At 36.1% G+C, this 17,178-nt stretch overlaps 2 protein-coding genes across 4 annotated transcripts in view; both read left to right on the top strand.

Annotated features, from left to right (window-relative positions):
- Nucleotides 1-17,178, top strand: part of LOC149539648 (uncharacterized) — a 112,884-nt gene that overhangs the window by 75,830 nt on the left and 19,876 nt on the right. The window lies entirely within an intron of this gene.
- On the top strand, nucleotides 3,000-4,745 carry LOC149539649 (uncharacterized). 3 transcript variants are annotated; one of them, XM_089800879.1, is made up of 2 exons: nucleotides 3,000-3,245; nucleotides 3,346-4,745. In XM_089800879.1, the coding sequence occupies exon 2, from the start codon at nucleotides 3,390-3,392 to the stop codon at nucleotides 4,632-4,634; it is 1,245 nt and encodes a 414-aa protein (XP_089657005.1). In that variant the 5' UTR covers nucleotides 3,000-3,245; nucleotides 3,346-3,389; the 3' UTR covers nucleotides 4,635-4,745. The 3 variants fall into 3 exon arrangements, with proteins under 3 accessions (XP_089657005.1, XP_089657007.1, XP_089657006.1); XM_089800881.1 differs by having other exon boundaries at nucleotides 3,102-3,245; nucleotides 3,411-4,745; XM_089800880.1 differs by having other exon boundaries at nucleotides 3,116-3,245; nucleotides 3,370-4,745.

Here is a 17,178-nt window from a genome sequence, read left to right as displayed (position 1 = left end):
GCAATGAATTGGTAGCATTTTCTATGGCTGAAGGAGTCATTTTTCCTGTTGAAATGTACTATGAACTTTTAGTTTCTTAAGGGATTGCTAAAAACTTATTGAGTCGTATATAATAATATGTATGAAATCAAAAATCATGAGATTTATCATAGGTATTATTAATCAGTAAAAAATAATCCTTAATTGGAAGCCAAGAAAATATATGTTTGAATGACGAAAACCTATAGCTTTTTTTGTTGGAAATTATTGGATTCTACTTTTCTATCCAAATTGCTCCCCTCTTTTTATGTACTCCCTCTCTGTTCTTCATTGTGTCTCCGCCCAAAATTGCGACCGCTTGCAATGCATCAAAAACCTTTCTTCCTTTTCTTGCAGAGAGACATCCATCCAAATCATAAAGAGAAGAAGACATTTAACAAGTTTACAAATCCGAAGATACCATTGATGTTCTCTTTTACACATGTTCCCTAACTCAATTAGAAATGCACAGGATAAAAAATTTGTCAAAAGCATAGGCTCATTTAAAATGGACAAAATAAAAATTCTGTTAAAAGCACAAAATCGTTTTAAAAGAAACAAAAACTCTCCTTCTAGGATGCCCTCGACTCTTTACAAAGCAAATTTAAAATATTTGTTGTTGGTAGCAAAGCTGCAAAAAAAAATAAAAATAAAAATAAAACATTAGGGCATGAAATTAGCATTTTCCTAACTGTGTTTCATATTATCTTGCAGGTAGAAATTCGTAAGACAAAATTTCATATACAAGGGAATTAAGGATAAAATACAATCAGACATGCTTCAATCCATCATTACAGGGGAACAAATAAGAATCTTCCTTCTTATTCTAAATCAAGTCTTTAAGTTACTTAAAGATTATTATTCATCTATGTAATAATAGAAAATAAACTTGCTTATATTTATAAAATATAAGTTGAACAAAAAGTTCAAATCTTAGAATAGGAATAACTATTTCAACTGTTGCAAATCAAATAATTAACAAGATTGCAAAAAATCTTATTTAAAAAACTATATGCATTAGCACAAGTCTTAAAATGTATAACGAATGTATTATATCTATTTCCCTTTGGCTATGACAGACAAAACATTGGACCACTTTTTTGGACTACAAATTGGCTATAAGTAACTAAACTACTAAACTACTGAAGATAAGGGAATATAGAACACATGAAGGAGATGAGGATTTTTTTGAGTAGGAAGATAGAGGCTCCCACATAGTCTTCTTCTAAACTTATAGTACCTAACAGGCTGTCATTTAGATAGAATCCTTGTTTTGAGAAAGTCAGGCTAAGAGGCATAACAAGCTTCCCAAAGCAGTCTTCCTCATTTTTCTAGTTGGTGCATTTCCTACTTCCACAATTTTTTACCCATTCAAATATATACTCAATTTGAACTATTCATACTCGTGTTTTTACATTTGGTCTTGTCTCTTTCCTGCAATGGAATCCTTTGTTTCCAGAGCATATGAAACATATCTGGCAAAGAGGTGGAATGGTTCAACTTCATATTTCCAGCAAAATTCCTTCATTTCCTCTATACTATATAGTATGTGCTTTAATGTTCATGCACTTTCTAGTGTTAATGCTTCTCCCCTTCCATCTTCTTATTGAACCCAAAACAAAAACAACTAATCCAGTATAATAGAAACCCCCCTTTGCCCCAGAAAGAAAAGAAGTGTAGAAGATTTACTTGGCCACAAATTTGATAGGCTCCAAGAAGTAGAGAGAAATAGTATATATCAAATCAACATTAGAGATGTTGTATTGGACGTGAATGAAACTTAAGCATTAATTTCAATAGATCCCCTACTTTTGATATGATGAAGAACTTTTTTTGTGATAAATGTTGATGTCGTCATAGCATCTAAGGATATTGGTCAGAACAATTGTTAAGAAGAGTGTGAAAATTTGGAAATTAAGGGAATGATGAAGGTTCTTAGGAGTACAAGTTCAAGAGTTTTGTAGTGGAGGAACCTAAATTCAACATAATTATTGAGCTTGCAGAGAAGCAAGGCATCATGTTGCAGAGAGAGCTAAAGCTAAGCCATGCAAGTGCTTGGGCCTAAAATACAGGCAGTAGGCTATCCAACGCACTACAATAAGCCATACAAAACATAGTAACTGAAACTTGTCAAAAATAGTTAACGTTAGCAGAAACTTCTGGAGAAATTGAGATAAATGGTGTCAAGCAAAAAGAAAAAAGATATAATATATACCTAGACCTTGACATCTGTCCTTGGGATAAGCTTATAATTGACACATGGAAGACGTGTGATTTTAGGAGTTACCTTCGTGGAAAACTAACAAAAGGAGAAAATGGTTTGACATGTATATGCCATAATTTTGACAATTTCTTGCCACATAAATGAAAAAAACTACCGGCTAAAATTCAAACGACCAATGAGAAAATAACAATAACTTAAAAAAATAGACTTTATTTAAATTTTATTGTAAACTTTAGGTTAAGTTAGCTCCACACATTTTCCCACAAATTGTTTGATGCACTCAAACTCAACGAAAACTATAGTTTCCTGCCTATAAGACAGGGACTTATAAATAATATTTTATTTATGTTAATAAAATAATAATAAAAATTGAATTACCATTTAAAATCCCCTAATGTATCCAATCTTCAAAAGCTTATAAAAAAAGACAACATATACGACTCTAAATTCCTCAAAAAAACAAAAATAATCTATGTGCCTTCCATTTATAATATCTATACTTATTTATCATATGATATAATTTTCAAATGTCTAAAACTTTTAAATTTTATCATATGATATAATTTTCAAATTCCTAAAACCTATCATAAGGACGGTGAGAAACCCCATAAGGACGGTGAGAACCCCCAATTGCTTGAGCACTCGAGAGAAAGACACTAGAACGTGTCAACCCCTTCTTAGAGAGGCCATGATTTAGGTAGTAGGCGAAATAATTACAAAAAAAGTTCATAAATTGGTCATAGTCCACCGCCCAATCAAGCTTCTAATGTGCCCGTGGTTTTGAGTTTTGCTTGGATATTCTCTGCGGCAATGCATCCGGTTTGGGCAATATAAATTGCCCTCAAGTTGGGAAAAATATTTTCTAAAAATGGTAAGCCATTTAATCCGTCTGAGAGGGATTCACCGAGCTTGGCACGTCCACAAATGGGAGATTGGTTGCAGCTGCTATGGCCGTAGCTGTTTCTATAGCAATCTGTACTTTTTGGCTCCACAATCGTAACTCGTGAGTTAGTTTTTCTTTTGCCATTAGCCTTCCACCATCTGGGATACATTAATTCTTTTGGGGTCGAATAATCTGAACCTGCATTTCTTCTATTTCTTAGGTTTTATTTGTTGGGTTTGTTAAGAAAAGGTTTTGAGGGCACAAATGGCCGATTTACAATCACAGGCGGTGACCATGGGAGGTGGAGGAACGGATAGTCTAATACCCAATGCCTTGATTTCCAAGAGGCAACGGCGCCCAAGCGTTCGTTTGAACGAAATAGGTGACCAGTCGGCTGATTCCTATCTGAGAAGAACGAAGCAGTTTAAAACCCTAGACGAAAAATGGAAAGCTTTTCACGAGGGAACGAAAACTCCACTGCTTCAGCACCACCATCTGGTTGGGCCTTCAAAGAGTGCCTCAGATTTAGGGTTGGCTAACAAGATGTCTAAAACTAGGCCTGTGGGGCATTTAGGTAGCAATGGCAACCAGGGTCCAACGCAGGCAATACAAGAAGAAGACACCCAAAACCAAAATATGGGTAGTGGTGGCGGTGGCGGCGGTAGTCCTAGCGATGTACATTTGCAGATTGTTGAGTATCTTGGAGGGGACCCGATGAATGGACGGAATACGGTGGTGAAGTCCAGGAATGCTAGTAGAAAGGTTGGCAGACAGGGGAGAGGGAGGAGAGGCGGGACTAGGGGCGCAAGTGTTGTTGGTGCCAAATTTGGCAGAGGTATTAGAGTTAGTCCTGAAGAAGTTGCAGAGGAGAATGAGAAGGGTTCCGGAGAGGACGGTTTTGGGGAGCCCTTATCTAATGCCTCTTATGATGTGGAGACACCCGAAGGATTTAGAGATTTTGATCTGGACACATCTGATAGCCCAGTGGATATGAAGGAGACTAGCGCTCTCCAAGTTGATTCTCCGGATAATTTAATTTTCAATCATCAGATGGTGAGGGATATCTATGGGAATGAGAGGGACGATTTCAGAGATCACGGCAAGTCTGGAGAGACCTGGGTTACTGCCCACAATAGCAAAGAACATCAGGGTCTAACCATGGAATATATGGATGGGAATGGATTGGAGATGCCGTCTGATACAGATACCAGGTCAAAGCAGGACGCAAATGAGTTCTTGATAAGGGAGATGAAGCATGAGCAAGAAAAGGAAAGCGTTCCAGTCAGTAGGAAGCTTTGCTCCCTTTTGCAGGATGGTGGTGTTAGGGCATGGTTAAACAGTCTTGGATTAGGTAGGTACACTCAGCTGTTCGAGATGCACGAGGTTGATGTTGAGGTCTTGCCTTTGCTGACACTAGATGATCTGAGAGATATGGGTATTAATGCTGTTGGTTCTCGGCGCAAAATATACAATGCAATTCAAGCACTTCAAAAGAGTTTTGCAGTATAAACAGTTTTATCTGCTGTATTTTCACTTAGCCATCAGTGTAAGACATCTGAATGAAATGTCTCGAACGGTTGGCCTTTTTTCTCTTAATGAATCGGAAGTATTATACTTGAATGGGTCTTTCATGCATAGATGCTTACATATGTGCTTTGAGAGCATTTTTTTCTCTGTTTCTCAACTTTCTATGATGGTTTTCTTTGTTTGTGTCTCTTTCAATTATTGTTATCATCAAATATATGTTTTGTTTATATTTGCACTGAAAATGTTATGCGATAGAAAATATGTATGATGTGTTTTTAATGCTTGCTATTTTAGCTTCAGCTATATATATGTTGATAGGAAACCCATTTCCCGCCCCAAGTTTTTTGTGTTTTTAAAATATTGTTCTTGTAAATGGTCTTAGTCAACAGGGCAAGTTTGTATCTACTGGACAGTGAAATGATTCCAAGAATAATGGGCAGTGTGTGAATCATACTATACTTTTAACTTATGATTGTGAATACTGTGCAGGTTACATGTCAACCGTATTGCTGTATCAGCTGAATTAGCATTCCTTTTCATTGTTTATTGTATGCATTGCCATTGAGAGATCAATATCTAGCTTTCTAATGCCATATGCATGCCTGTTGCCCGGCCATAAAATTTGTTTCAATTTTATGAGCCATGGTTAATATTTAAAACTTAATTTGGCCATTCTATCTTCGAATTTTCTGAGTCTCTAAACTTCCATATCTCCGGCTCGTTCCTAGCTCCGCACAACACTTGAAATTGTTGAAATCCAACTTCTGAGCCTCAAGTTATAAAAGGTTAATGATTGCCACCCAAACACGTGTTTCTTAACCATTAACTTCTCAATAGGTTAATGTTAACCACTAAAAACATGTTTTTCCTAACCTTTAAAAAGGTTAATGTTAACCACTAAAAACGTGTCTTTCCTAACCTCCCACAAGGTTAACGATAGCCATTAAAAACACGTTTTTATTAACCACGAAGAGGTAGTTATTAACCTTTGTGTCTATATAAGGGCTCTTTGGGGCTTTGTAAAAGGGACTTTTTGGCTTTAGAAGAAGGGAACACTATGCAGAAATTTTGATTAGAAGATGATATTTGGAAAGTATGTACAGATTTGTCTTTATAATTAGAAATTCCTCTTAAGTTCTTGGTGCAAGAAAGTAAAGGAACGTGCAATTTGAGTTCTCTGATTCTAAATCTAAATTGTTTAGAATGTTGATTCTCTTTGTAGTGAGCATTCTCACGGTATAGTGTAGATGTTTATGAATCTGTGGATCAACATTGTGCTAGTAATAGTTTTCAAGCGTAGATTTTGATTGTTGTTATTAGTGGTTTTAATTTAGTAGTTTGGGAAAGCCTTGAAGTCGTGTGGTGCATTCGTCATCATGAGCTTTCTCCCCTTTCAATTTTAATTTTATATCTATTTGAAAAGCTTCAAAATTATATCATACGAGGGAGCTGCCCCTCTAAACGTAGAGGAAGGCCGCATATCAAGGGCCTATCCAACTGTTGTGAATGGTTTGCCACACACTCCGTTGGGCCAATTCTACTGTGACAAATCTGTTTGCTAACAGATTTTTGGCGACTCTGCTGGGGAGACTGAACGAGAAAGATTGACAGTCGCCTGTGATGAAGTACAATGGTGCTTCCACATGAGAACATTTTTTTAGTTCTCCAACCAAACCTCAGCTTCCAAGACACCCAGGAGGATATCATCTCAGACTTGAACACTCTAGCCTAGAGGTGTAGACGAAGTGCTCAACAATACCACCTGGTGAATCAAGTTCTTGAAGAAGAAGAAGAATTTGGGGAAATCTTGCGAAAAGCTCCTATTGGTCACAACTTTGTAATCGTTGAAAGAATAGTAGTCATTCCAAGAAGGAATAGGCAAAATCTTGGTCACAGTCAAGGTCAAGTAAATAACAATCAGTAACTCGGCTGATGAAGGTACCTTCCCTTGAATGAAGGTTGGCGACTCTATTTAGAAGATTGAATATTGGCGGCTCTATCTGAGGTTTGAATTTAAAGCATGGTTTGGTACAAAGGGAAAGTGGAAAGTGATAGTGACAGTGACTCTGATGAGGAATACTTTTCCTATCCAAAGAAACCAATTCCTTATGAGCCTTTACAGGTAGATTTCTTGAAGAATTTTTATGGTGGCAGAAGGCTAGATCCAAGAATGGTTCATCCTTACTTGCTGCAATTTTTTCAGAAGATTGAAGAAGATGATAGAAAAGAATATGGGTTTCTTTCTCATTATCAAGAATCCTTCTTGGAAAGAAATTCAGCATATAAAGATAAAGAAAGCCTTGCTGAAAAATGTGCTTCATCTAAATCAGCAATGAAAAATAATGGGAATGTCTCTCTTTCACCTGTCTCCCAACAAAATCAGATTTTCATTGATCCTAAGCAGGCTAGCTTCTTGAAGAGTTTCTATGGTGGGCGAAAACTAGATCCAGAAAAGATCCATCCATCTTTGTTCCAAACTTTGAAAAAGATAGAAGAAGAAGATGGTAAAGATTATCAGTTTTCCTCTCACAAGACAAATTCATCTTTAGAAAGAAGTTCCACACGTGAGCATAATGAAGAACTTGATCAAAAAAATAATTCATGTGAATGGAGAATGGATAATGGTGGTCAAAAGAATAGCCCAAAGCCTACCTCTATTGCTCATCAAAATCATGCTCCCATTGATCCTAATCAAGTTGAATTTTTAAAAAGATTCTATGGCAATGCACGCCTGGATCCTAGCAATGTACATCCTTCTTTACTACAAACACTGCGAGAACTTGAGAAAGAAGACTCATCCAAGAATTATTTCCTTGGTAACAAAATATCTCTTGATCCAAATGTTAGAAATGACTCATCTAAATCTTCATGCGTGAAAGAAGATGAGGAATCTATGTCTAGTCAAGGAGATGGTCAAGAAATGATGTCTATAGGAGAAGGGTCTAGTAATGTAAAACAGGAGAACATATTCAACCATCTCAATCCTAATGAGAAGGGAAAAGAAATATCAAGTATTTCTCAAGGAATTATAGAAGATATGGTTAAAGATGGGGGAAATGCGGATCAAGATGAATTTCATGCTACTTTTATTCCTACTTGGTGCCTAAATGCTTCAGATGATGACTTTCTCTGTGGAGAAGACCTTCCTATTAATTCACTCCTAATCATTAATGATGAGGACTCTATTGATGAAGTCAACTCTTTAGAATATTTTTCACAATCTTCTACCACCACTGGTGAAGAAATAACCTCAAGTGAAATCTTGCAGACATCTCCATTAACTCCTGAGATTGAAGTCTTTACTTTTGCGGATATTGAGGAGTTTTTAGAAAGTGGAATGATCATCACAAGAGTAGAAGATCATTTTCAAGAGAAAGATGATGAGCTGTCAAGAGATCCCCTTCCAAGTTACATGCAAGTGGAATATGAAGTTTTCTCATTTTGTGAAGATGGTCATCAAGAAAAATTAATGCACCAAGCTGGTTTAAACATTGATGAATATCTAATGACAAGTACAATAGACATGGAAATGAAAGATAAGTTTCAAGTAAGAGAAGATGACACATCAAGTTCTTATTCTTCCTCATGCATGAAGCCTGAATTTGAAGCATTCCAGTTCGCAAGTGGAAACCATATTGAAGAAAACATTATGACGGTACCTTGCACTAGAGAAGTAATTGGCCTTGAAGAAATGTGTTGTGATTTAATGATTGAAAAATGTGAAGATGAAGGCATAGATGACGACGCTCTTTTAAAAGAATTTTCCTTACATCAATGTCACTTGATGATCAATTCTCTTGATCAGATAGACTCAATAGAGCATACGTGCACCCAAATGGAAAGGATGATTGTTTCTTCTTTGAGTGATCTGATGGAAGAAGAGGAAGAAATACATCATGGGAAGATTCAATGTGAAAATGATGGGCATTCATATTGGAATAATTTCATAGAGAATACGAACAAAATCATTCCCGTGGAAAAGAAAGAGTGTCTGGTGTTAGAAATGAATTCAAGACTTCATGATGACCAACTACTAGAAACTCAAGAAGAGGGTTTTCCAAGTACAAGAGAAGATCATAAATGTGTTGAGAAACTTGAAAGCCTTATACTTCGACTCTTTCAAAATGAATTCATCAATGATAGGCAACAGGAAGTGGAGATGATTTTGAAGTCTGAGATTTTTGATGAAGCCTGGTTATTTGGATACATTCCTTTATCAAGTGATGTGAAGAATGCTAAGAGTCTCAGAATTGGAATTCAAAGAGAGAACTTACACTTGAGTTCACAGGAACCTGAAAGTGGCCACATGTTAGCATGCTATGGTATTCATTTTCCCAAGCCAGTGAATGGATTTGCATGATTATACCTTGAGACACGGGGGGTAGGGAAACCTGCCTTGTATATAGTCTCTAGATAGGAGTTTTTGTTGTGTTGTTTTGTTGCCTGGATTTTCCTTTCCGTTGTCTCATTTTTGGTGTTTGTTCCCTCTTTTGTAAAATGGTCCCTCAGATGACTCTATATTTCAGCCCAATGGATAAGGCACTACTTTATTCATTCTGGATTCGAGCTTCGTCCTTGTCAGTCCTTGTCCCCAGTTAGAGCCAGCTGTTGCCCGGCTATAAAATTTGTTTCAATTTTATGAGCCATGGTTAATATTTAAAACTTAATTTGGCCATTCTATCTTCTATCTTCGAATTTTCTGAGTCTTTAAACTTCCATATCTCCGGCTCGTTCCCAGCTCCGCACAGCACTTGAAATTGTTGAAATCCAACTTTTGAGCCTCAAGTTATAAAAGGTTAATGATCACCACCCAAACATGTGTTTCTTAACCTTTAACTTCTCAATAGGTTAATGTTAACCACTAAAAACATGTTTTTCCTAACCTTAAAAAAGGTTAATGTTAACCACTAAAAACGTGTCTTTCCTAACTTCCCACAAGGTTAACGATAGCCATTAAAAACACGTTTTTATTAACCACGAAGAGGTAGTTATTAACCTCTGTGTCTATATAAGGGCTCTTTGGGGCTTTGTAAAAGGGACTTTTTGGCTTTAGAAGAAGGGAACACTATGCAGAAATTTTGATTAGAAGATGATATTTGGAAAGTATGTACAGATTTGTCTTTATAATTAGAAATTCCTCTTAAGTTCTTGGTGCAAGAAAGTAAAGGAACGTGCAATTTGAGTTCTCTGATTCTAAATCTAAATTGTTTAGAATGTTGATTCTCTTTGTAGTGAGCATTCTCACGGTATAGTGTAGATGTTTATGAATCTGTGGATCAACATTGTGCTAGTAATAGTTTTCAAGCGTAGATCTTGATTGTTGTTATTAGTGGTTTTAATTTAGTAGTTTGGGAAAGCCTTGAAGTCGTGTGGTGCATTCGTCATCATGAGCTTTCTCCCCTTTCAATTTTAATTTTATATCTATTTGAAAAGCTTCAAAATTATATCATACGAGGGAGCTGCCCCTCTAAACGTAGAGGAAGGCCGCATATCAAGGGCCTATCCAACTGTTGTGAATGGTTTGCCATACACTCCGTTGGGCCAATTCTACTGTGACAAATCTGTTTACCAACAATGCCTAATTTTTTGAGCTTGAGTTTGTGTTCACGAGAGATGCTAGGCTGTTTAGATAACATCCTAGTGCTATTAACATTTAGAGCTCTAAATTTATCTTGCTGATGTTTAACATCTCTTTTTCCTTGTTCCAGGTTTTTCTTGATTTGCCATTTCTTCTAGAATTTGCAATAGATAGTTTCACAAACTCAGTGACTTGTCTGTTGCATTATTTAATATGAAGTGTAGGGGCCAACAGAAATATTCTACATGTGTATCCCATTGTAAAACGAGAAATTTATTAGTTACAGTGTTGCAGGGTAATGAAACCAAAGGCTATAATTTCAAAATCTGATGTTTGAAGTCACTTTTCAACAAAAAGATGCACTATTGAAACCTGCTATAAATTGCCGATTCATTGCTGTGCAAAATTTGCAAATGATTCCCCTAACGGCTAAAACCATACTGTTGTATTAGGAGGCATGATTGAACATTTTTTCCTATGAATACATCTCTTTAATGAGGCAAGTTTGACTATGGGACTGTACTGGCGGATTTGACATTGTTATGAAGCTTTATAGTTTGTTGTATTTTGAAATCAAATGGCGAGAAGTTAGACTAATGAAATGTGTGACGTTACACATGGAGATAGTTTAGCAGACATTTTTTTCTCTAGAAACTAGGAGAGTAATCTTGGGAGAGAATCCTGCTTATTTTGGTGAGACAATAATAAATATAAGAATCTGCTGCAATTGCAATGCTGTGTAGGCTAGATAAATACTTAGTCGGTGCTCATAGGTTTGCTCTGATCTTGATGAATCACAATTGAGCAAACTCAGGGGCTTGATAATGCCTTTCATTCATGTGTATCCAAAAATGCAAATGGCTTGCAAGTTTGTCCTAGATATGCATAACCTCTGTCCTTATTACCAGTAATTCCACATTTGCATGGTAGTGCCATGATTAACCTTTATGAGTACCTTGTAAACAATTAATAAGTATTATCGGTACCCAAAAGCTTAAATATGACAATGCATACCTCAAAGACACAAATATGCTGGAGGCATCCCCAGATCTGTGTGTCTGAGGAGTGATTCAGCCTCTGAGATAACAATGATTGTGATAGTGTTCAAGCAATGCTGTTGTGTTGCCAAAAGTGAAATCACTGCTGCCTTCAATATAGCAGCCTCTCAAGTACTTCCTCTCATGGCACAAGTACGTGTGCTCTTTGATGCTTGTCATGTCCCATTCTGTTCATCTCTTAACTTTAACATGCTATTGGGATCCTTGTAAGCTTAATTGTTTCTTGTGTTTTCTGTTCTTGAGGACCAGTGGATGAGATGCCCTGGTAATGTCTGTTATTGCCAGTGATCCCTGGGACCTGGGTCCTATAAATTCCTCAATCCCTGCTGCCCCTTTTTTCTAATAAAACCAGGAACATTCAAGGGGGGGTGTGGGTGTCTCTCTGTTCTTGTCAAAATTGAGCACAGCCTGGCACATCCGGATGTCCTGGATGTCAAGTTTTTGTTTGTTTTTAATCTACGTTGCCAATTCAGATGTGTTTGTGCGAATTGGGTGAGTGGATGCTCAATTTTTTTTTTTGTTGGTTTTGGATGCATTTATATATATATATTATATCATATATTATGTAATAACAATGTCCTTGGGCATTAATTTATGCATGATTATATTAATTGATACCCTTCTCTTAATCGATATTAATTTAAATATTTTAAGCTCAAGTCTGCCTGCAGTGGGGAGTGAACCCCTTGAAGTTTGCATCCCTATATAAAGAGGCATAAGAAATACAGTTCACCCCCACTTCAAATCAAGCTCGTCTCTGCATTTTATTTAGCAGCGATCTGCTTCTAATGAGCAGTGAAAGCACTCAGAGTTAGGAGCAAACCTATCGTTTGGCAGTGATCCTAATCTTGGTGAAGGCAACAACATTCTTAGCAGTGATCTGCCGTTAATTGTCAGAAAATAATCCCTTATAAGGGAGCGATTGTGATCATTCCTACCTTTTGCCATGGCCTAGATGCCTTGCAATTATGGACTTCTTATGTGAGAGGATTTGCAAAAGAATTACCCCAAAGGCACAAGCATGAATGTGTTGATGTGAGTTCTGTTCCACTACAACATGCATAATCAAATACTTAATGTTTCGAGGAGAAACACCAAACACTCAATCCTCTCTTGTTATAAGGTCATCTCTCATGCTAAGCTTGCAAAATAAGATCATGAAATGAGTTCAATGTTCCTTCTTAATCGTGGATTTCACTCAGTTTTATGATGTGATATGTAGGTTATCACAAAGGGACTTACACTATTCATTCAATGGATATCAACCCTTTCTCTTATAGATTTGGCTTTACAATGTGCAATGAAAACATAGGTTCTAATTTTATAATTTTTCCACCTCAACTCCAACTTAAACTTGTGACTTTTATTCTTCTACTTCAAACTATGAATGCAAGGAATCATGGATGACTTGGACTCTACTAGATGTACTCTCACCAGTAGCTACACCCACCTTGGTGCAAGCTTCCAAGGAATACTTGAATGATTTTCAAATCAATATCTCCTCTCCAATCCCATCAAATGTATGCAAATTGAAGATTCAAGGTCAATTGAAGTTAAGTGCATTCAATCATCGACTTACCACAGAAGGCACTCCTACCATCAACAACACTACCATCAGCAACAGGCTAGTGGCTTAGATTTGTTCGAATCAAGCAAGTAAACATTCACAACAACTTCCATTCGACTAAACTACTTCAACATGAAAAGAAATCTACTCCAAGTGAAAGATTAAGGAAACCATGCAATACTACAAAGAAATATGAAGTAATCCACCATGAAGAACCAACAATTAATTATCAATTACTTTGACAAGCATTATAGCAACAACTTCATCATGTCTCTCCTTTAGCTAGCCTTCCCTAATCCCCTATCTCTTTATTACCTCGGATCTCTAAGCTAATAAATTATAAATGAGAAGGCCTTGGCCTTTTGTAGTAGTTCCATTACAACAAAGGGCCAATGATATAAGATCAAGGGCCGATGTTTCTTCTAGCCTACTCTAATCCCCTAGCTCTCTACTACCTCCAATATGAATTACAGATGAGAAGGCCTTGGCCTTTTATGATAGTTCCATTACAACAAAGGGCCAACGATTCAAGATCAAGGGCTGAGGTTTCTTCCCACAAACCCTAATTAGGGTTGCCAAATTTATAACCAATTACATGAGGGCGCCAATTCATGGGCTTACAAACACATTCATGGGCTTACAAACAAGTTACAATGATTTTTCCAATGAATGATAAAATAAGACACTTGGCATGATATGATTGACTGTGCTTAAAATTGAATTTTTAAAATTGGAGGAGTCAAACAATTGCCACCTCATCATCCTTAGCCTGTGCTTGGAGTTTTTGGCTTGTAGAAGGTGTTTGTTAAAATTGCAAATACTTCTTGCTCAATTATTAAAAAGTATCTCTCAACGTTTGAGATTTTCTCCATCCTTTGAAATTTTTCTCAAGCAATTGACTTGCATCTTTGTGAACTTGCGAACTTGATCTTTCTTGATTCTTATTGAATATGTCCTCATGTAGTTGGATCTTTTATGCTTTCTTGAATTTTCTCTTGGCTTCAATCTCAATTTGCGGGTTGATCGCTTGAATTTGAATCTTTCCTTCTCACTTGAGGCCTTGGGCTTGAACCATCTTCTTGTAGCATCTACTTTGTTCTCCTATTGAAGTCTCAATATCAACCATGACACCATCTCCAACTTTTGCCTTGCAAAACAAAAAAGAAATCTTTGTTAAGTTCAATATATGGGGCAGTTGACTGAGTAGATCTAGCAGCATAATTTTTTTTCTCTGAAAATAAATTCTCATTAATAATGAACAAAATGAATTTCTCTTATTCAAGACCAAGCCTTTCTATCTTCTTGAAATGATTAATGTCTCAGGTATTTCTAGAGGCCCGGAAGAAAAGTTCTTAGGTGGAAATTAAAGGCAAGAGGATTCCCATGGTGGGAATCTTCTGGTCAAAAGATTTCCATAGTGGGAATCCTTTGGTTAGAGGATTTCCACCAAATATGTTTTTTCCTTTTTCCCACAATAATTTCAAACCATTCTCTCGTTCTCATTATAAAATGGAGTAGTGGAATCCTTGATGTTGGAGGATTCCATTGATGGAAATCATGAGCTTAGAGGATTTCCACAGTGGGAATCCTCTGGTTAGAGGGTTTCCACTAAATTTACTTAGTGCTTCATTTCCTTCCATCCTTCCAAAACTTCACTGTTTCTCATCAATTCTGCTTCAGCTCACCATTATTTACCAAAACAATTGCTTGGAGCTAATTTTGACACAAAGTTATAAAGGGGAAAATTTGGTTTGAGAGGATTAAGGCGGTGGGAATCCTCTGGAGAGAGGATTTCCACAATGGGAATGGTTAGGATCTCCACCAAACATGATTTAACCCTTCTATGCCTTAGAACTTTCCAAACCTTTATCGTTGTCAGTTAGTTTTATCTCAACTCAACATCCTTCTACTTTTAACACTTACTTGAAATTCATGTTGGTGCAAAGTGAAAAAGGGGGAAATTTTGGTTTGGAGGTTTAAGGTGGTGGGAATCTTCTAGAGAGAGGATTTCCGTAGTGGGAATCCTCTGGTCAAAGGATCTCCACCAAACATGATTTCCCCAAAACTTATCCCATTTCAACATTCTGTGACAATTTCTTGCTTTATATTTACACACGATGTTGAGTTAATGCCTTAGATCTAGATTTTGAACGCCTTAGAAGGTGGTGGAATTTTTGGGCTTGGGATGATTAATGTGGTGGGAATCCTTAGGAGAGGATTTCCACCAAATATGATTTTGCCACTTACTCCCTAAATTTTGCCTTTTGCACTCTTATGCTCTAATTCTTTCACTTATTTTCAAGTTGCTATGCCTTAGAATGATTTTCACCAATTTTGAGTTGATGAGTAAAAGGGTGGAAATCCTGAGGAGAGAGGATTTATGAATATGACAGTTGTCCTTAAGAAAATTACCAATTTTCCTTCTCTTCATCGTGCATCAATCAACTTGTTGCCTTAATAGGGATTCCTCACAACCAAATCTGGACCACATCCTTTTGTCCTAAAGTGAAATATTGAGGGTTTTGGGGAGATATGATAGCCAGTGGAAATCTCGGAGTTTGAGGATTCCACAACTTTTCATATTTGCTAACAATCCCTCGCTCATCTCCGAAGCATGTAAACCTTTCTCACTTAGACTAAAACTCTATCCTTCCATTGGAACTTAGCTTATGAAAATGCCTCAAAAGGTCATCAAAATCCTTGCACAAACCCCCAAAATATTACTTCCTAGCAGGTCAAAATTGTTCAAACTCATTGTAATGTCTCCACTATTAGGGTTAGTTTGGGGCAAGTAATACCTACAGAATAATGGTTTAGAATCACAACAATAACAAAACTAACTATATTATTCTACCCTCTAATTTAACCGCAATCTTAAGGATGTCTCTAGATCGGGTTTCCTAGCTCATAGCTACCTCGCTGTCTTCTAGGGAGCGCACCCCTTAAGGATTCTTTTTAGACGGGACATCCTCCATCCAAGTCCAATCACATATGCATATGTCGACATCATCAAAATATTCTGGCTAATGGAGATTATCCATTGATTCTCGGCCATGGTGGTCAGATGGAGATCTTAACATCTTACATGCTCCATGCTTTGAGTCTCATTAATCTCAGTGGTGTTAACCACATGAGCTAACACAATATTATCCACAAGTATGATTTATTAATATAAATAAATACACAAACATAATTAAACAAATATAATCCATAAACATACTTATTTTACCTTCTTCTTTTCTTGGTCCATGTGGCTCTATCCATAGTCGGCCCTTCGACGAAGTATTCCTTCTAGATTATCTCAATTATATATTTACTTTCTAAAACTCTTCATTTTCTAATTATAAGGAAATGTTAAAATATACTTTTTGGTTTATTCTTTTCCAAGAGTCACAACCTTTCATAATAGAAATCATTTGAAACGTCACAACACTTCATAGTTATAATCCTTTTGAAAAGTCACAACACTTCATAACTAAAATCCTTTGGAAAAGTCCCAATACTTTTATAATCACAATATTTTTGAAGAGTCACAATTATTCATAATTATGACCCTTTTGAAGGTTCACATCCTTTCAATATCTTTGATACCTTTTTAAAAAGTCACTTCCTTAATTTCTTCATATTATTTTCCTTTTCCATTTTTTCTTTTTGAACTCCTATCTTCTCTTCTTTTTCTTTCTCTCTAAAATAAACTCTTCTCCCTTTTATATCTTAATTTTAAGGAGTCATCTCTATTTGTTAAACATCTCTTGACTTTTTCATTAGATTTAGTGAATTTTTATTAATCTATGTTATATTATTTATTTACTTACTCGGTACTTATTTATGTTTATTATTATTTTATATTAAATTTTATTTAGAAAGTTAACATACTTTCTACAGTATTGTCTCTTGTATTTAATTTTATTTCTTTATATACTCATTGAAATTTTATTATTTTTAATTTTTTAAAATATCATACTAAATATTTTTATTATTATTATCTTTTGCTTGGTAAATGGCCGAAACCTAGATTAATTATTGTTATTTATTGTAATTAATTATTGTTTATGTGTTAAGTGAATTCAAACTCGAGACATCCCACATGAGAGGCTCACAAGTTATTGTTGTGTTGTAGGCTCTTGCCTACTAAATATTATTTTATTAATAATATCATTATTTATTTAATAACATTGTATTCTCTAATAATAATTAATATTCTATCTTAAAATGGGGGTATGACAGTCCACCCTTACTTAAATTGCTTGTCCTCAAGCAATTAGATAATTTCTTCTTGAGCACACCCCTTAAGTTCTTCTTGGACGGGACATCCTCTATTCA

This window comes from Cupressus sempervirens, chromosome 9 (assembly GCF_028749045.1).
Source record: "Cupressus sempervirens isolate cs-2001-9-10 chromosome 9, ASM2874904v1, whole genome shotgun sequence".
Classification (NCBI taxonomy): domain Eukaryota; kingdom Viridiplantae; phylum Streptophyta; class Pinopsida; order Cupressales; family Cupressaceae; genus Cupressus; species Cupressus sempervirens.
Note: the sequence above shows the minus strand (reverse complement) of the source record. Positions and strands in the feature narration are given on the sequence as shown.

Coding starts and splice junctions, on each gene's coding strand:
- LOC149539649 (XM_089800879.1), top strand. CDS start 3,390: ATGGCCGATTTACAATCACAGGCGGTGACCATGGGAGGTGGAGGAACG.